The sequence below is a fragment of the Zeugodacus cucurbitae genome, chromosome 4 (genome assembly GCF_028554725.1).
Source record: "Zeugodacus cucurbitae isolate PBARC_wt_2022May chromosome 4, idZeuCucr1.2, whole genome shotgun sequence".
Taxonomy (NCBI): domain Eukaryota; kingdom Metazoa; phylum Arthropoda; class Insecta; order Diptera; family Tephritidae; genus Zeugodacus; species Zeugodacus cucurbitae.
Genome location: NC_071669.1, coordinates 50,411,350 through 50,432,216, shown reverse-complemented (window position 1 = coordinate 50,432,216; position 20,867 = coordinate 50,411,350). Strand labels below are relative to the sequence as shown.

The 20,867-nt window shown below is 33.1% G+C and overlaps 2 protein-coding genes across 6 annotated transcripts in view; one reads left to right on the top strand and one right to left on the bottom strand.

Moving 5' to 3' along the window:
• LOC105210465 (3-phosphoinositide-dependent protein kinase 1) overlaps nucleotides 1-19,457 on the top strand; it is a 49,097-nt gene extending 29,640 nt beyond the window's left edge. For all 5 annotated transcript variants that reach the window (XM_011181459.3, XM_011181457.3, XM_011181460.3 and 2 more), the window contains exons 4-6: nucleotides 9,270-10,349; nucleotides 10,419-10,693; nucleotides 15,399-19,457. In XM_011181459.3, coding sequence (XP_011179761.2) covers nucleotides 9,270-10,349; nucleotides 10,419-10,693; nucleotides 15,399-15,692 — 1,649 coding nt within the window. In that variant the 3' untranslated portion in view covers nucleotides 15,693-19,457. The remainder of the gene's footprint in view (nucleotides 1-9,269; nucleotides 10,350-10,418; nucleotides 10,694-15,398) is intronic.
• Nucleotides 2,032-4,540, bottom strand: LOC114803746 (uncharacterized). The gene is made up of 2 exons (XM_054230105.1): nucleotides 3,249-4,540; nucleotides 2,032-3,123 (listed from the first exon to the last, which is right to left on the bottom strand). The coding sequence occupies exons 1-2, from the start codon at nucleotides 3,535-3,537 to the stop codon at nucleotides 3,029-3,031; spliced, it is 384 nt and encodes a 127-aa protein (XP_054086080.1). The 5' UTR covers nucleotides 3,538-4,540; the 3' UTR covers nucleotides 2,032-3,028.
• Nucleotides 19,458-20,867: the final 1,410 nt, after the last annotated feature.

The following is a 20,867-nucleotide window of genomic DNA, read 5'->3' as shown; positions in this document are numbered from 1 at the left end:
CATGATTTCCTCAACTTTTGGCGGCTAAAATTAGTTTACTTCCAAGATATGTCCCCTTCACGCGCGCTGTGTGATTTTTTTTTTTTCATTTTATTAATAGCCGAACTATTAATTATGTACTTACTTATATGCGCTAAACATAAATTTATGTTTTTCACTTTCCCTTGAGCCCTTAACAATAGAGCCGCCCCGACAGCTAACTAATTGTTTTGTTGCCCTAAATTAGCTTTGTTGACGGAAATACACATTTTTCACTTTCATTCTCGTCGTATTTCGGTATCTAATTAATCGCTTCAATTAATTTACACTAATATGACAGCGCTACGAGAGTCAAAATATCTATATTTCATGCGCTGCTTAACTAAAAGTTTGACGAGCCGCACTGCTTTCATAGAAAGTGTTTAGTTAAATAGCTTGAAATGTGGCTTATTGTATGACAAACTGTTTAGAAGTTACAAAAAGTATGAAAAATAGTTATTTATCATGACAAAGTCCTACTTTTACTTCCATATAAGCCTGTACAATACTTACTCAGCAGCTGTCACAAGCATTAAATAGAAGGCCTTTGGTGGTGTTGTAATTAATTTAATAGTTTCATGAAACAACAAAGCGAAAAATATGTATATTTGACAGTTATTTCATAATTTTTCCGTTTTTCATAAGTCTGTTGAGAATTACAAAGAGTTGTATATTAAGCGAACGAAATTATGTCTATTATTATATTTTATATATACAATTTTGCAAAAATATTTTTATTTTTCCACATATTTTCGGCTCCAACAGGGTCTGATTGGCATTTCCACCACACTCCATACACAACTCACCATTATCATTCACTCGCCATGCGCTTGCCGGTTATTTATTGAGTGTGGTGGCGGCGGATGTCGTTGCCACAACACAACAAACACATACACAACTGTATATGTTGCATGCAACACTGCCGCTGTTATGCATTTTGCGATTTATGTGGCAGCAGCGCACTACTCGGTCGGTCGGTCGGCTCATCGCAACTCAACTCGGCTCGCTTGTTTATGTTTTGTGTCGAGCTTGCTTGCTTGCTAATTCTGTGTAAGTTGCAAGTTTTATGGCATTATTTCTAGCAGCAACATCAGCAGCGGCAATTGCTGTTTATTTGCGTCCTCCTCGGTGTGTGCCATGCGCATGCGCGCAAACCAAAAGTTGTCGGATTGCATTCCTTAGCGAATGACAGCGTGCAAACGCTGAAGTTTTATAGCATTATGCGATTGCTGCTAAGCTGTTGTGTGTTCTACTTGTGTTTGTTGTTGCTGCTGTTGGTATTTGTGGCAGCGGGATGCTGCACTGCCGCATCCAAACTGAAGTTCATCTCCACTTATTTGCAATTCTCTGGCTTATTGCTTGCTCTTGATTTGTTTATTTCTCAATTTCTGTTTTCTCCAGCGGCCGAAGCTGCGCTTTTTTCGCCTTTGTATGTGTATGAGTTAGTGTGTTTGTGTGTGCTTGCTTGGGAACGCCAGAAATTGGCGCGCATTTTTTTGAGGGCATTCCTCCCCATTTACTGCTGTTATTTGAATTGTTTTAGGTGCATGCAGTTATTTGTGCAACTGTCTGTGCGCGTCTGCTTTTCGGCCAAATAAATATACATTTATTTAATGAAATAAAGATGAATAAATAAAATTTTAAATAAATATCTAAAATATATAAAATAATTATAAATTAAAATAAATATAAATATTTAAAGATAAATAAATATTAATATTAAAAAAGTAAAAATGTGAAAATTAAAATAAAATAAAAATTTAAAAATATATTTAAAAATTTTAATTTGAAAAATATTAAAAATTAACGAATTAAAATAACTGCAAAAATAAGAATAAATAAATTGAAATAACAAAAAAAAAATACAAAAATAAAAATTTAAAAATCAAAAAACGGGAAATTAAAAAAATTATATAAAAATTAAAATTAAAAAAAATAGTAATTAAAAAAAAATAATAATTAAAAAAAAAAATAATAATTAAAAAAAAAATAAAAAAATAAAATAAATAAAAAAATAAAAGTAAATAAAAATGTTCTCATCGTTTTTTTTTTCGTCAATTAGACCGGTGTATTTACAATATTCTAGACGCAAGTTAACTATATAGCAGTGTTGCATTCCACTTTTCCGCTGACGTTGCATGTTCCATTTTAATATTTTCGCGATTGAACCTACGTTGCGTAAAGTGCAAATGACCTCGTTAACATTTTTTGATTCAATTAATTTTCGGCTTATTTGTTGTTGTTGTTATTGTTTATGTTGTTTTTGGTGCAACTGTCAATATGGAAAAAATTAAACGGCAATAATAAAACAAGTGAGCGAGCAATCGCCAGCGTGTTGTTTACTTGACTGCTACAAAAAAATGTACACGCACACAAACACATGTAAAATACATTGCATGCAATAAAAAAAAATATTGCATGCAATAAACAAAAAAAAGTGCATGCAATAAACAAAAAGTATTGCATGCAATGCAAAATTTTGCCGATCAACCTTATAATCAATTGCCCTGGCGGTAGTTTTGGAGGCATTGCTCTGGCAGGTCGCTCGCCTCTGCATTTGAGCCATTTTCAATAATATTTTTTTCGCGAATATTGTTGTTGTTGTTGCTGCTGTTATTTTCGCTTGTTTGAACAGTCGTCGTGCGCCGCAAATATTTGCTGATTTCAGTTTTGTTGTTCAACTTAACTTGTTGTTTGTTGTTGTTATTATTTTGGTGACTATGCATGCACAAAGTTGTTGCTGCTGCTGTTTGGGTGGTAGCGCGCTGCCACCTTGTCATAAATGCAGCGTTGTTAAGCTTTTAACTGACTGGTGCATATTTGCATTGCACACACACATACATACATGCAATTTTGAGTTTATTTTTGGCAGCAGCAAGCACATTTCAGCTGTACTTTCTTGTTTGTTGTCGAAACTGCTGCGGCTGTTGCGTCCGCTGACGGCAAAAGTATCTGGTGACATGCTGATATGTTAAATGTTGCAAGCCACGCGTCAAGTGCCGACGAGCGCTTAACGGCTTGTTGAGCCAATGCCCGCTATTTTTTTGTTTTTGCTTTTGTTGTTGTGGCTTTCCTGTGGGTTCGCTGCGCGCAGCAAACGGTTGTCTGCAATTAAAAACAGCAAGAAAAAAATTTGATCGACAAAAACAACACAACTGCTTCATTTTGCTTACCATTAACAGCCATAACAACAATAATAATAACAATAACAACAACCTGCATATACCCACATTCGCTAATTGGTATGCTGCCGCCACCGCCGTCGCTGCCGCTGCCTGCTTGTTGTACTAGGTTTGTGTTATTGTGTTCTTTAAACAGCAACAAGCGCCAACATAGGAGTTCAAGGTTACACGCTGTATAATCTGGTTGGTCGTTCATTAACCGCATGGCGGCGTCAGCAGCAGCAGCAGCAGCAGCGGCCTCAGCCTGGCGCTGTTTGCTTTTGCAAGTGATCGCAGATGTGTGTGTCTGCGAATAAAAATGCATATGTATGTGCTTTGTAAGAACATTTGCGAGCATCGCACGTAAAGCTGTCAGCTAGCCGGTAGGCCGGGCCCGAAATGTGTATGTATCCAAACCTAACCTCACTCCTCACCCGACCATGCGTCTGCAGCAAGGTGTGTTTAGGAGCGGTGCGTGGAGCGTCGTACTATGTTTTTGTTGTGTTTTTTTTTTTTTGGTGAGCTGTGCTCAAGTCGTTTGGTGCGGGGAGAGGTGTTGGTTGGTGGTAGTAAAGAGCCGCTTGCCTCTTCTGAAAAATATAAAAGTAATATAAAAAAGAAAACATTTCCTAAATGGATTTCATATAAAACACAAACAATAACAAAAACAAAAACAAAATAAAAAATAAACCAAAAGATCAACAAAAATAAAATAAAAAAATAAACCACAAAACAATGTAAAAATAAGCACAAAAACAACAACAATAATAGCGCGGCATTAATAAAACGATTGTGTTGGACAAGAGCGCTCCAGTAAACAAGCAAAAAAAAAAAATACCGTACCGAAAAGTGCGAGGAACGGACGGTGACAACACCGACGGTGTAGAGGGGCGCAATAAAAGGCCAGGCGGGGCCAACAGGGTACAGTGCAAAGGCAGTCAGTCACTCAAGTCAAGTCAAGCCACAAGCGCAAATACTGTTCACTTTATCATAATGCAGTGGCAAAGGTAGTCATAAAGTCACATATTCTTCAATATTCCTAACTGTTATTTGGGCACTTAAAGAGTTCTGGCATTGCATTTTGCACATGTTGTTCTTGTTGTAGACGTTAATAACCTTTGACGCACAGCCACCAAAAGCCATTTGTAAAAGCAACGAAAATGCATAACAAAAAAGAAATTGTCCAAATAAGCTAATTGACTTAGGTGAAAGCTTAAAAGGCGTTTTATCAGAGTTTAATTTGAATTTAAACATTAGCAAATAAAAAAAAAAAATTAAACACAAAAATGCGACTAGACAATGTCTGGCGGCAAAAAACATGAAATTATTTGCATAATATAATATTAAAAAAAAAAAATAACGAAAAAAATCGTCGAGTCATAAAAAAGTCTGGCGCTGTTTTAGCAACACATTTTTCAGCTCGAAGAAATATTAAAAAATAATATAAAAAATGGGTACAGATAAAAAAGTATTAAAAATATATTTTTTTAAATTTTATTTTTTTTATTTATATATTTTTTTCTTTTTTTATATTTTTTTCTTTTTATATATATTTTTTTATTTTATTTGTTTATATAATAATATTTTTTTTAATTTTTTAATCTATTTAAATTTTTATTTATTTGTTTTTCAATTTTTATTTTTATGATTTTTAATTTTTAGAATTATTTAAAATTTTTTTAAATGTAATTTTCAAGTTGCTGCCACATGTTGCACTTCTCAAATTTAAATATGCACTTTTTGCACATTTATAATATCTTTCCATTTTTATTTATATTAATTGCTTTATATATTTTTTTTTTTACAAAAATGCTACTAGCAATGTAGTCACTTCTACAACATATTTATTATTGCTGTTGTTGTTGATTTTGCCACTGCTCCCCAACAATTGAGTGACATTTCCGTTGAACGCATTCTTAAGCGATGACATGTTTCCTCTGTACACAACATTAACAACAACAACAACAACAACAACAACATCAGCATAAAGATGTGCTCGAAAATATCTACAATATGCAAACAAGTACATGGCGCATAAGCAATATAATAATAGCAGTAAAAACGAAATCAAAAATATTTTTCCTCAGAAAAATTAACAATTGAAACGTTGTTGCAAATTTCAATTTTTTTATTATTATTTTTTTATTTTTCTCGATGTTTCTCAACAATATTTTTGTTTGTTTCTATGTACGGCATTCAAGATAATGGCGAATTCGTGGAAAACGCTGATATAATGTTTGTATACATATTTACATCTGTTTTCAAATATGAATTTTTTAATGGATGGTTGATTATTGAAATATATTATTATTTTTTTACTGATAGATATTATTTATTTTTAGTGTTTGGAATAAGATTTTTTCAATTCAATTTCTTTGTATTTTCAAGAGATTTGGTTATTGTTTTTTATATTTAGACAGTTTCTAAATATAATGAAATTAAAAAAAAATTTATACAAAATTTTTTATATTTCAAAAATTTTTTTTTTCAAAATTATTATTATTTTTTTTTTTCAAAATATTATTTCTTTTTCCAAAAATATTTTTTTTTCAAATTATTTTCTTTTTTCAAAATTATTTTCTATTTTCAAAATTATTTTCTATTTTCAAAATTATTTTTTTTTTTTCAAAATATTTGTTTTTTTATTTTCAAAATTATTTTTTATTTTAAAAATATTTTTTATTTCAAAATTATTTTTTATTTTCAAAAATATTTTTTTAATATTTTCATTTTTTCTAAAATATTTTTGTCTTTCTAAAATTATTTTTTATTTAAAATTATTATTTTTTATTTTAATAATTTTTTTTTTAACTTAATTTTTCATTCCAAAAATACTTTTTTTCGCTTCTAGTATTATAAATCTACTTGTATTCTATTTTTGCTCAAGGATATTGCTGACTTAATACACTTGAGTTTTGTTTTTTCCGAAATACTGAAAGCAGTCAGCAAGTAATGCGAGTCATACAAACTATAGCTGCTTAACACGCCTTCAGTCAAAAATCCGTAGCTATCAATCAATGAATTAACATAAGCCGTGCAAATATAAAAAATAATAATTTCTTTAAAAATATTTAAAAAAAAAAACAGTTCGTTCCTCAAGAGTCAAGCGCTTTTTTATGCTAAATATGTCAACAGTCACAATACTAATGCTAATCCCTTCCTGTTGTGGATTTCAGCAAATCACCGCACTACTTTGTAATCCAATTGGATTATAAACAAAGAATTCGAAAATTCGGTACAGCAGTTTTTCTCAAGTGACAAAAAGCGCACACACACACATATATATATGTATGCATACAGTTAAATGTGTGTGCGTTGAAAAAATCGCTTTAAAGACTTGGTGTGTCCGCTGACAGTTAATCAGGCGTTCTTCGCTGTATCTGATCTTTTGTTTGTGCAGTGCCAACGTTTTTTTTTTATTTTTTCTTTTTTGCCAACCAAACTATTCGGCCTAGACACAACAAACCGACCAAAATAAACTAACATTCGTTGTGTTTAAAAATAAATCGAAATCGAAATAAATAAATACAATATATTTTTTATTTATTTTGCTGTCGCCTTGATGGCGTCGCGATATTGCCCCGAGTAGAGAATATTCATTCAGAGACTTTAGTGGTTTGCCTTTTTATTGTTGTACGCTTTTATTTTTTTTTTTTGTATTTTTTTGTACTTAAATGTGATAGCGAATCTGTAGATTTGCGCCAAGTGTTAAAAAATATACTAACATACGTATTTTTGTATAAATATTGAATACATTTTAATTGCTTTACTTATTTTTTGTTAAAAGATTAATTTTTTTTGAAGCTCACATTCATTGATTACAAGTATCATTCACTGATTCGCGCTACAAAATGGCGCGATTGATTGAATTTTTTTATATTTTAATTTTTTATTTATTTTTAATTTTTTTTTGTATTTAATTTTAATAATTTTTAATCTATATTCTTGCTTATCTATACTTATTTATGTATAAACAGTTATTTTTGTGCAGCTGTTAATTATTATTATTTTTTTTTTAATATTTACATATGTGTATGTGTGTGTGAGCTCTCATTTTGACTTTCTTTCGCGCCAGCAGGTGCAAAAAAATATATAAACTATGCAAGAATTAATTTAGCAATAAAATAGCAAAGTTGAAAAACAACCAAGCAAAAAAAAATTAAAAACAAACAACTAAGTAACAGAAAACAGCAGAAACGAAAAAAAGAGACAGCAAAAGAACAAACACACAGAAACCGAAACAGAAACAGCAATGAACTGTGTATGAAAATGGCTTGGCGAGCGACTTTTAGTCGAGCGTTGTCAAGTGAAATGTGGGAAACAAGTGCAAATGTATAAATAAATATAATATTTTATAGGCGAAGCGATAAGCAGCCAGCAGCAGCAGCACACACATGAGACAATGGCGAACGAACCGCATGGGAGGGCGAGCGTAACCGGTAGCGATAGCAAGAAGAACAACCTAGAGTGTTGGCAGGGGGGTGACGTGCTCTCTAGGTGTCACAGCTGACCGGTAGAGTAGAGATTTTGTGCTGCCACCAGCACAGTGCGTGCAAGAGCCAAGAGCCCAAGCAAAACCGCATGGCCTGCTGGCGACCCAGCGACCTAGAGACGTGGACTGTGAGCGGGTTTTTGCCGCACTCAATCGACGAGAGATACTTGCAGTAAATGAATTTGAAGCGCTCACTGGTAACACAACGCAGTGGGGGCGAGTGCAGCTGGCGAGTAATCAAGTTCGACTTTTTTCTCCGCGAATGCTGCGCGCGTGTAGATTAATTGCTAAATTGTATTAAAAATGTTTTGTTTATTGTTGCATTTTGTAGCGCAAAGAAATTCTGTGCAGGCGAACGCGCTTCAATGAAAGTCACAAAAGATTTTGTTTTCGAAACAAAAACAACTCATCAACCAAACGCCAGCGCGCTCGCTTGCTGTGTGTCTGCAAGCTTTTAACAAGCATTTGTCGCTAATAAAATGTCTATAAATGTACATTAGCCAAACGTTAAATGAATATGTATCGCCTCCATATGCTTGCTCTCTCCTCTTCCTCCTCCTCCTCCAGCGGGGCAGCGTTCGTCGTCGTCATCGTCATGAGCGCTGTGCGATTTGCATGAATTTTATTGTCGCACGCGTGTGTCTAAATGTCTTTATGTTTGTTTGTGTGTTATTTTTGTTTTCAAAGTCAGTTTTTTTCTTAGCAAGCAGCACGTTTTGAAATTTTACAGTTAATACCTGATTGCATGCATATTTGCATAGAGCTATGTCTGTGTGTGTGTGTGTGTGTGGGTTTTTCGCTGCCCAGAACAGCAATTTGAAATGTGATGCAGGCGTATAGCACACATGTGCGCCAGGCAAACTTGCATATTTAGAGACATACATATCTACATAGATATTTATGTGCGACTGTTTTGCGGCTGAGTAGTTCTAATTTAGTGGATATATGTTTATATATGTACGTGTGTATAATATATTATATAATGCAATTTATGTGCTTAAGGCGTGAAATTAAAATGCGCTAAAAACAACTGTTGTTAAGTACATGCTGATGTCTACACATATTTACATACATACATATATTTACATATAAATTTTAGCATTGCTCTAGAACAGCTGTTGTTGTTGTTGACTTTCACGCCTTAAAGTTTGCTTATTTGATGTGTATGTATGTTTGTATATATCTAAATACATTCATTATGCGTCTTAAATCTGTACGCCCACGTGTCTGCGTACACACTGGTTCTGCTGTTGTACCACCAGCATATATAGCCCACGCTCGCAAATATATTTAAGCCGACTTCTATTGATATATAAGCATATAATTCAATTATTTGTCATACTCGTCTACTATATTAACCGTTGTACTACGGCTTTCCGCTACAAAATTGATTGAGGGTGTGTGCCACAATGACAACCAAATGTTTGTGTGGGTGTTGTTAGCGTACAAACCGGTAGTGCTAAACGTAAGAGATACGCTAAATAAGAAAATAGAAAATAAAATTTTAAAATCTTTTTACATATTTTAAATAAATACCACTATTATTTAATTTCAAAACTCACCACTAATTCACCTTCTTTCTGCTCTTCTCATTACAGTTAAAGTATGCGAGAAACGTCACATCATACGCGAGGACAAACAAGAGTATGTGCGTCGTGAACGCGAAGCCTTGCACATGATGACCAATGTGCCGGGTTTCGTGAATTTGTCGTGCACGTTCCAGGATCGTCGTTCGCTATACTTTGTGATGACCTATGCCAAAAACGGTGATCTATTGCCGTACATCAACAAGGTGGGCTCCTTCGATGTGGACTGCACACGCCACTATGTCGCCGAATTAGTATTAGCTTGCGAGCAAATGCACTATCACAATGTGGTGCATCGTGACCTGAAGCCGGAGAATATACTCTTGGATGAGGATATGCATACGTTGATTGCCGATTTTGGTTCGGCGAAAATCTTCAAACCCGAGGAATGTATTAATCCCGTGAAAGCGGTGCCGTTCTCGTTGAGTCGTCGCAGTGGCGGTCGTAATTCACAAAATCGCAGCGATGACGATGATGATGAGGATTGCGATACTGAGGATACCAATGATACCGGCAGCGATGAGGATAATACGCATAGCGGTGGACGTGGTGGTCTGTATTATTATCGCCGTCGTAAGGGTAGTTTTGTTGGCACCGCGCAATATGTGTCGCCGGAAGTTTTGCGTAATGGTTTCGTCTCACCTGCTGCTGATCTCTGGGCACTCGGTTGTATAGTGTATCAAATGATTTCTGGGCTGCCGCCGTTCCGTGGCAGCAATGATTATGTCATATTCAAAGAGATCCTCTCCGGCGATTTAGACTTTCCGCAAGGCTTCGATAAAGATGCCGAAGATCTAGTCAGAAAGCTATTGAAAATACGCCCAGAGGAACGTTTGGGCTCACAAGATGCCAAGGGTGCTTATGTCAGTATACGTGCGCATCCATTCTTCAATGGCATCGATTTTGCCACAGTGCGTCAACAGACACCGCCACCCATCTATCCATACTTGCCGGGCGTGTCGAAGGATGATGGCTTTAGATCGCATTATATTCTGCCTGAGAACCTGGAACCTGGCTTGGATGACAAGCAGCTGACGCGCTTGCTCGGCATGGAGTTGGGCACATACATTGAGAAAAAGACTGTAGTAAAAAGTGAGTGAGAATGACTTAAAAAACAGCTCTTATAGAAATATTAATAATTTTATTTTAAAAATATAACAGATATTTACGACCTTTCTGATTGTGAAAAGCAAAACCGTTTGGAGCAACAAAAGTCTGATAAATGGCATGTCTTCGCCGACAACGAAGTCATACTGAAGAAGGGTTACATCAACAAACGTAAGGGACTGTTCGCGCGCAGACGCATGCTGCTGCTCACAACGGGTCCGCGGCTCATCTACATCGATCCCGTGCAAATGGTGAAGAAAGGCGAAATACCATGGAGCGCTGAATTGCGTGTCGAACCGAAAAATTTCAAAATCTTCTTTGTGCATACGGTAAGTGTTTTATTAAGCGCCAGAGCCAGCATTGCTTGCAATGCATGCTCTTTAGTATGGAAGCAAGTGGTGTCTAGTATATTTTTCAATTGTGTTATATTTTTAAACATTTTGAATGGCATTTATTGCGGCTTTATCAGTGTGATCTGGCGTCGTCAAACAGCGGGCGGATGTTTTTATTACTGCCCACATTATGAATGTGAAAGTTCATATGAACGATTGATAAGCGTACTGATGAGCAGCAATGCGACTTGTGAAATCCATATTATATATGGTAGTGCAAACAAATTAATTGTTTATTTATATTCCCCGAGTTTTTGTGCTACAACAATAATAATGCGCCACTTTTATATATTTGAAAAGCAGCTGAGTACTGACTGACTCCTCAGTTTATTTATGAAAAAATGTGCATTTTAGTACGCTAAATTTAGCACAACTATTTGTATAATCATACCATACATACATACAAATAAATGCCCCACTTTGCTTGCCGCAACGTCTGCTTTTATGTACCATGCAACACCAGCCAGCCAGCCAGCCAGCCAGCCAGAGCGGCAGGCGTGTTGTACACCACAGCAAACTGGCGCCATGGCACTCTAATTATTATGAAATAGTCACCAAAATTGCCACACAATGAAGAAATCAAGAGAGACAGCGTTAAATATTTTTGCAAAATTTTACAAATGTTGTGAAGCATTCGGTGGTGGTTAGATAATATTACATCATGCGCCAGCGTCGTTTTGGTGTGAGCGCACACACCTGTTGTACTAATGCATTGAAAATTAAATAAATAAGTACCGCATAGAGTATATGAAATTAGCACACCTTTCAGCATTCTAATTTCATTTTGCCACATTTTTTCAATTTTTTTTAAGGTTTTTTTTTTATTTTTTTTATTTTTTTTATATTTTTTTATATTTTTCTAAATATTTTTTTTTTTATTGTTTTTGCAACAAAATTCTTTTATTACTTTCGCACATGTGTTGCGGGAATGACCGCATAATGTATGAGCAATCTGTACTCGCATACATATAGAAATAGGTGTAGTATGTATACAGGTCAGAAAACGGCCTTGAAGTCACACACGGAAATGTTGGTTAATGTTTGGCACGCGTAATAGTAGTTTTATGTCTGTCGGTACGTCGCCACGCGGTTTATTGAACTTGTAACTGAGTTACTCATTTTGGCGTCACATTTGCGCTAAAGTTCTTCTGTCTGTCGTCAAGTGTAGGGCTATAAATATTACGCTCTACACATGCATATAGTAATAGACAAGTAAATAACAAATTGTGCACAGCCCTCCGCTTATTCTGTTTTGCGTAATGTTACTGACATTTATCGGTCGCTTGTGAGTAATTGCGCGCCTCCTCTGCATACATATATGTATTTCTAATTACTTGATTATTTCGGTTATTTTAATTTATTGTGGCACATTTGGTTGATGGAATTTTAGAAAAATGTGGGAAATTAAATTTTTTTTCTGAAATTTATTTTTAAAATTACCACAAAAATATTTGTTTTTTAACTCATATTCTTCAGCAAATGTTTAAAACTAATTTTTGTTGAAATTATGAACTTGCTTTTGATCGTTTTATTATCTTTTATATTCATTATCGCATTCTATATTACCACTGACGTCACTAAACAATTTAATATGCTTTCGAAATATGATTTGAGTATCATTTAAATGACTTAAAGCTTGGGTTGTGGAAGCTCTGAAGTAAAATGTCGTTAAGAAGCAGCTGAAGATTTTTTATTACTTTTATATTTAGAGAATTATATTATTTTTAATTATTTAAATTTTTTTTCTACACTTTATGCCAACTATGCGACTCTGCGAAGTCATTGTGGTCTTCTTCAAAGCCTGGCAGTAGAAAATATCTTCTTTTAAACACATTTCCATTACTATTATACGAATAAACACCCTGTATGTGCTATTAGAAGCTTAAAAACAACTAACTCGTGCTTCCTTAAACAACAACAAATGCAGTTATTCCGCAAAAACAAACTGCTGGCAAGTCAGTGAACACTGAGAAGTGCATTTCATTTGTAATTGATAAACAAATTGTTGCACTAAACAACAACAACAATAACGTAGTAAATAATTTTCTGGGTATTTTAATGCTTGCTGTTGTTATTATTGTTTTTGCCAACTCATATTACACGACAGTGCATTGTACATATTGCATAATCGAGTATAAACTGAGTTGGCGCACATGCTTTAATACAGCTGGAGTTCAAAATACATGTTTGTATGTGTTTGTCTGTGTGTAAATAATAAATAAACCTATCACCTTTCGCTTAGACGCCGCTAATTAAATGCTTTTTTTCGTGTTAAACGCCAGTTTTGTGTTTTTTGTTGTTTTTGTTGTTGCGCGTGTCACTGTCACGTTTACGACACAAGTGACTGACGATTTACATACATATTGGAGTAATATACATATGTGCAACTAAAGCGAGTGTTAAATGCAATTTTCAGCATTTTAGAATTATTGTTTGTTTTTAGCTTTTATGCAATCAGAATTTGTTTTTTTTTCATGTTTTCTTCAATATCGACACATGGCAATGAATATATGTATGCAGCAAGTAAACACATAAAACCGTTGAAATTCTATAAACAAGGTGCAGTCAGTGTTTATGCCAAACACACTCAGACACACATACATACATATATATATGTAAATGTTTGTATGTACTTCGCATGCGCGCGCAAATTTTGAAAGAAATTTCATTTTCGTATACATAATTTGCAAACATTTTGAAAATTTGCCAAAAGAAAATTCGAAACAAACAAACAAATATTTAGATTTCCGCGAATATTGCTGCTCGCGCCTCTCGCCGCACACACGCTGAAGGTGCTAATGACGCATTTTTCATGGGCAACAAGCAACATAAACCACCATACATAAATACCTAGCTTTATGTATTTGCACAGCATAGCTGTCGGATGAGCCATGAAAAGCTGCCACACTGCCTGCCTGGTATGTCTGTCTGTCCGCCTGCTGCTTGTGCACGCAGCAAGTGGGCGTTCTTTTGGTTGCTTGATAGCTAGCTAAGCTGGGTGGGGGTGGCGGTGGTGGCATGATGCGTCGGCACATATTTGTTTTTAGCAGCGTGTGCGGCGTTGAGCATATTAAATTTCAACTGCTGATCCTCGCCAACAATGCGCGGACCGAGCAACCAAAGTCTCAGCGCCGCAGCTCGTTTATAGCTGGCGAACAAATTAGCGAGTGTACATATATATGTATTTATATGTCTGTATGTATATATGTGGTCAGCTTTTATGTAGCCGTGCAGAAATAGCGCTAAAAGTGGGCGTGTAAGCAAACACAAGTGAAATAATAAACCAAATACACACACAGGCAGACAGGCAGTTGGTGGGGGTGTGTACACACATATAACGCCTAGTCACTTTCATATTTATATATATGTATTTGCATAACTATACATAAATACATATGTATATATGTCTCTCGAAGCGCACAAATTTATTTGTTTATGTATCAACAACATACATACATTTGGTTCTGGCAGCATTTATTGCCGTGGCAAGTGTGTTTTAATTTAATAAGTTTGCTTCTATACTTAGCAAGCCACATATGCGCTCACATGCATTTGTGTGTTTGTGTTTGTTTGTTTGTATGCACATGTGCAATGCTAAAATGAGTTTTGCACGCTGTTGCTATTACACTATGGATTTTATGAGCGCTACATGCGCTTACTTATATTGCCCGGTCGTAAAATCCATACACTAACGTTGACACGTGCGTCAACTTGCATGCGCGAGCGGGCCACGGCGGCTACACTATGTGAGCGGGGGTGGTGTCGGCAAAAAAGTTTTTATTTTCGCAATGTTCACACATCACACATCTATATATGCAATGAAGCGTGCTGTGTTACAAGTGCGAGGGATTTGGTGGGGGCGAAATTGCATGGCACGTGTATGGAAGTGGACTTTTTTTGTGTAATTTTGATAAACATGGCAATTTTTTCGTGTAGTTGTTAAGAATTCTTATAGTTTTCAAGTTATGGGATATTTTAAATATTTTGGGATATTTAAAATTTTGTGGGTAATTTTTATTTTTTGGAATATTTTAAAGTTTTTGCGTTATTTTAAAAATTTTCGGGGTAATTCTAATATTTTGGGGATAATTTAAACGTTTTGGGAGATTTAAATTTCATTGTGATATTTTAAATTTTTAAAATATTTGAAATTTTTTTTGGATATTTTAAAGTTTTTGGGATATTTTAATTTTTTGGGGATATCAATATTTTTGTGGGTTATTTTTTATATTTTTTGGAATATTTTAAATTTTTTGGGATATTTGAATTTTTTTGGGAATTTTTTTTTGATATTTTCATTTTTTGTGATATTTTAAATTTTTCGGATATTTTAACATTTTTGGGATATTTTAAATTTTTTAGGATGTTTTAAATTTTTTTTTTTGATATTTTAATGTTTTTTTAGGATATTTGTATGCACAATTAATTGTACTACTAATTAATTTTCAGTTTTTATTTTTTGTATTAATTTTTGGATATTTTTTCTTTTTTGAAAAATTAAAATTTTTTTCGTGTGTTTTTTTCTTTACACTTTCCTTCCCCATCACTTGTTTCCACTTTTGAGTTATGCCTTATACATTTTAAGGTTTTACAATAAAATATCATAACTAACCTAATTTTTTTTTTGTTTGCTTCCTTTCAGCCCAACCGAACGTACTATTTGGACGATCCCGATGGTTACTCACTCGAATGGGTCGACTCTATCGAACGCATGCACAAACTCACCTACCCCGACAGCGATACCGGCGCGGATATGTCCACAACAACGACGACGACGACGACGGGCACCTCACCGAAATCGTCACATCGAACAAACTCACCAACGTTCTTCAGCCATGGCGGCAGTCACTCCAGCGGTAGCAGCAGCAGCGGCAATATGCTGACCGCAGCCATCGCTGCTGCCACCGGCCGTGCGACGAAAACGGCGTCGAATTGAATGAAACGACAGCAGCAGCAGCAGCAGCAGCGGCGTCAAACAGATATTATATATCTACTAAAGAATGCAACTAGAATTCTACAAAACACGCAAAAGAACAACAACAACAACAACAACACAGCAGCAGCAACATACAAGTGCGTGCAGAATTGCAGCTAAAACAAACAAAAAAGAAAATACAAAAACCTAGGTGTTCCAAGGAAGCATGTAAGTGCAGCAGCGGTGGCACCACCACAGCAGTGCAGCTCATAAAAGCAAATGCGAAAACAAAAATACTAAAAGTGAAGTGGAGCAACAACAACAGCGCGCGCAGCAAAACACATTTAAAATAATATTAAAATTTAAATAATAATATATACACACATACATACATACATACATACATACAAATATAAAAAATGTTTAGAACAAATTTAGTTCAAATCAGCAAATACATAAATTAATTATTACATACATAATAATAATGATTACTATTAATTAATTAAACTAAAAATAATATAGCAGTGAAGTGTAGCGAATAGCAAACAAAAGAGAAAAGAAAACAAAAATTAAATTAATTTCAAATAATTAACAATTAAATGCAGCACTAAGCAAAAGTAAAATAGTTTAGCAAGAAGAAGAAAGGCGTGGAGCAGCAATGATGAATTGTTGATGTGTGTGCGGACATAGCAAAAATTTAGTAAACAATATTTAGCGTTTAAGTGGTCCGAAAGTGTAGTGTGTGTTAGTAAATCTGTGTGAATACAAAAAAAAAACAACAATTGTTGTTTATATGCTTGCAAATGAGTTAAATGAATTGAATTTGACACTTGTGCAAAACAGGCAAGGCAAGCAGATTGTATATGACAATGTGTGTAGTAGGTGTGGCATAAATGAGTAGAAATGTGTGTGTGTTGTTGGAAAGGGAGTTGTAAAGTAGATGAAGCGGCAGCAGTGTTGTAAATATTACAATATTTATGCATATTGCTAACTTTACAACAACAACAAACACGATTAATGCCAGATTACACACATGCACACATACATATAAACTTGCATATATACATATATATATATAAACGTGTAACAGTATAATTAAAATTAATGTAAAACGTAATTTGTAAACAAATGTGAATATTTTGTAGTTAGTCACAATTAAATGAATTATACACAGTGCAGAGCAGAGCAGAGCAGGCAAAAAACAAACACCAAGCAGCAGCAGCAGCAGCAGCGTGCATATTGTATATATATATATAAGTACATATATACATGTGTGCGTGTGTGCATATAGCAAAAATGAGAGAAAAAACCTATTAAAAAATAGCAGTAACTATGTAGAAGAAAATATAAATGCATACATACATACAGCTATGTATGACACTATGTACATATAAAGCAAGGCAGAAAGTTACATACTAAAAATTACTATTAAATTCGTATACATATATGTAGATATATATATGTAATAGTAAGAGAGAAATGATTACAAAAATTATACTATATACATTATATATACGCTATATATATATATACATACATATGTATACATAAAAGATGAAAGAAAGCGAGCGAGAAATATGTTGCCTACATGCAGGCGTTGTAACAGGCGTGTGTGTAAAATGAATTTCAGCTTAATATATACCATATATATATATACAATGTAATTATTTATATGCGCATACATACAGACAGATATACTTACCAACATGCGTACAGGCAGCCAAACACAACAGTTATATCAGGCTTACATACATAAAACAGTTAGTTAATGAGTTTTTTATGCTAATTATGCAACAACTATGATTACAACAAATTCATATTGTACACATGCAAAACAACAACAACAAGTGAAATAACAGCAACAACAAATGTATAACACTGTTTGTAGAACAAGCTGAAAGCTAGTGATAGTGCAGTCTTGTGTGCAGTTTAAACTGCAACTCGCGCTTTTTGCAACAACAACACCAACAACAGCAATATGCATTGTATTAAATGAATTGTAAATTACGATAGTTTTGTTTTTTTCATAAGTATGGCAAGCCACAATGTAACGCAGTGCAGTATGCTGCGCATGCGTTGAAGAGTTGCAAATATGTAAAATGTGTAGCATAAACAAACGTAAAACATATTACATACAAACACACAAACACTTAACATCAAACAAAAACAAATTGTAACAACAACAACAACTGCGTGTACGACGCCTGCGTGTGCGTGTGGGCTTTGAGCTGTTCGGTGCATATTCAACATTTAGCTAAATTACATACTAATTAACTAAGTAAAGTTAAAAAAAAAAAAATTAATGAATAAATAAAAAAATAAGTGAGAAAAAAAATAATTAAAATTAAAAAAAAAAACTATTTTTATGCGATTAGCGGGAATTTTAAAGCGTTGCAAATGTAGTAGTGTGTTCATAGCTGTAAGCTGTAAACTGTAAACAAATATAAATTGTTTTTTCTTCTTTTTTGTTTTTTTAATGCAAAATGCGCTGCAACAGTCTACACGCACACACGCATATGACGTCGTACGTACATACAGTGTTACAGTTACACCGCCGCCGCCGTCGTGTTCAAATTTAAGTTTTGTGCAACAGGTTACATTGTTTTTGTGAATTTTCTTGAAAAATAATACTTTTGAAAGTTGAAAAAATTTTGTTTTTGCTTTTCAATATTTTTTTTTTTTTAATTTTTTCCTCATAATTGCGTTATTATTTCTTTAATTAATTATTATAATTAACTTACACTCAGTACTTTTGCCCTAATAACGCAACGCATAAGACTTGAAATAACTAAATGTAGACAAAGGTAAAAAGAAAAATGCAAAAATAACAAAAATTATTTAATAAAACCAAAATTACATAAAACCAAGTAGTAACAACAGTAGCAACAAGCAAGCAGGCAGTGAGACTAACAACAACTAAACTAATTTAAACTAAACTAAGCTTTTGTTGCAGTTTGGTAGTTCAAAATTGTATTGCAAAGTACTAGAAACAATAAAAAAAAAATTATTTTTTTGCATTTTGCTATTTTTAATAATTTTTATATTTTGAATTTTTTTGTTTCTTCATAAAAGTATTTTTTTAAATAATTTAGCTGCAAAAAATACTAGCGAAATTAAATATAATTAAAAAAAAAACAGAAATTAAATGAATTGAAACACAATGTGTACGACGCTGAAAGCAAAAACAAATATTTTGAAAAGAGAAAAATTATTTTTTCAAAAAAAAAAATGAAAAAAAAAATGTTTTTTTTTTTTAATAAAGAAAAATAAAAAATATTAAAAATGTTAAACTAAATATAAAAGTAGTGTTTTTGTAAATGCATTTACTGTTTTCTTTTTGCAATTTTTTTTTTTGTTAATTTTTGTACTTTTTGTATATTTTTTGTTAATTTTTTTGATTTTGTTTTTGTAATTTTTTGAATTTTTTTGCATTTTTTTTGTTATTTTTTTGTTTGTTAATTTTTCACTTTGACTAGCTAAATATTTGTGTACTCATTTTGGTTGCCGCTTTATAAAAGCTACTCACATGCTAAGAGCATTAGAAAAGTTATATGCGTTGTAATTGAAAATATTTAAATTAATTAATTTGTTATAATTAAATTACTGTTAACGCTGTAAGCTGTACATTTTTGTTCGCCACCACTTAGTTTTAACTAGCAAAAATCTCTATATTATTACAAAATCAAAAACAAAAAAAAAAATATAAATAATAATTTAGCTTTTTTCAAAAGCAACACTCCTATTTTCTAAAAGTTTTGGTGAATTAAAACATTTTGAAAAAAAAAACTTTTTAAGCGCCAAAACTTTGCTTAGCAAAAGCAGCAGGTGGCGAATAAAGTTCATGAAAGCAAAAAAGAACAGCAACAACAACAATGTGCATATGTATGCAAACTGAAAAATGTAAAAAAAGAAGAAATTAATTTTTGTTTGCTAGTGAATTGCCGTGTAAATTAATTTTTGTGTTTAAAAATTTATGAAAAAAATTACAAAAACACTTTTGAAATAAAACTACAAAATTCAACAACAAAAAATGCATTAATCAACAATGAATACTGAAAACACACACACATACATACAAACATACACGAATACATGCATAGATGCATACATGCAGCAGCGACTTGCATCAAACATTAGCATATATAATATTAATTTGTAGTTAAAAAGCAAAGTTAAAAGCGCGCGCGAATAATTTAGAATTCTTTATTTAATTAAATATTATATAATATAATAAATTAATGCTTATTAGCTGAATTATACTTGTATTTTGTAATTAATTAATTTATGTGTTAATTTAATGAATTAATTTATATTACACCTATGCTCTAATTAATCTAATTAATTATTTAAAACTAAGCTAAATTTATGCAAATTATTATTATTACATTAGACATTATAATTACATTACATATACATATAGAAACATAGTTAAAGCAAAAAACATATATGAAACACAAGAAACCATTAGTTTTAAGTTAAATTATTCAGAATAAAAGTGAAGAAAAACACAAGAATTCTTGAGAAGCATAATTCACGAAATAAGAAAGATGAAAAAAAAAACAAATATGAAATAATTTAAAATAAAAAAGAAACCCAAAATAAATCTACTATTAAAATTACGGATTAAAATAAAAAGTCGACTGTAAATTTACAACAACAAAACAAAAAAAACTTTCTTTTCATTTTTTATGACAAAATGGAGTTGTTTGGGAAATGGCTTGTATTTTGGCGGGGAATTGTAGTTTGGTTGTCCTATAGGTCGATATATCGGATTCTGAAGCTTTGGAATGTTGTTCATGAGCACACTGATTGTCGAAGTTTCTAATTTAATTTTTCTATTCGTTTGATTCTGACTTAGACAGGCGATTAAGCTTGTTTCTTTGCTGGTAAATGGAGCTTATTACTGCAGAAAGAAGAAGAGCGCGATAATGAGTGAAGTTCTTTCAAACAGAATGAAAAAAACTAAATAGCAAAGACCAGGAAGACTTGTAAAAATGTTTCTCCGTCTCCTCTGTATGTTCTCTTCTGTTGGTGTTTTAAGTTCAGAAATGGTTTTTCAGCAAAAACTTGGCTAACTACTGACAATTCGCCGTTAAAAGATATTCCTATTGGTTTGATTTTTAATTGAAATTTGATTTACGTTGAATTTTGACAAATGATTGGTTTCGAAACTGTAGTTACCACGGAACATTTGAT

What these genes read in the sequence shown, in the direction of transcription:
- LOC114803746 (XM_054230105.1), bottom strand. Translation starts at nt 3,537, where the DNA reads ATGCTCGCAAATGTTCTTACAAAGCACATACATATGCATTTTTATTCG. An exon ending in CAGCATACCAATTAGCGAAT is followed by an intron (nt 3,124 to 3,248) that starts GTGGGTATATGC and finishes TTTTAATTGCAG; the next exon opens with ACAACCGTTTGCTGCGCGCA.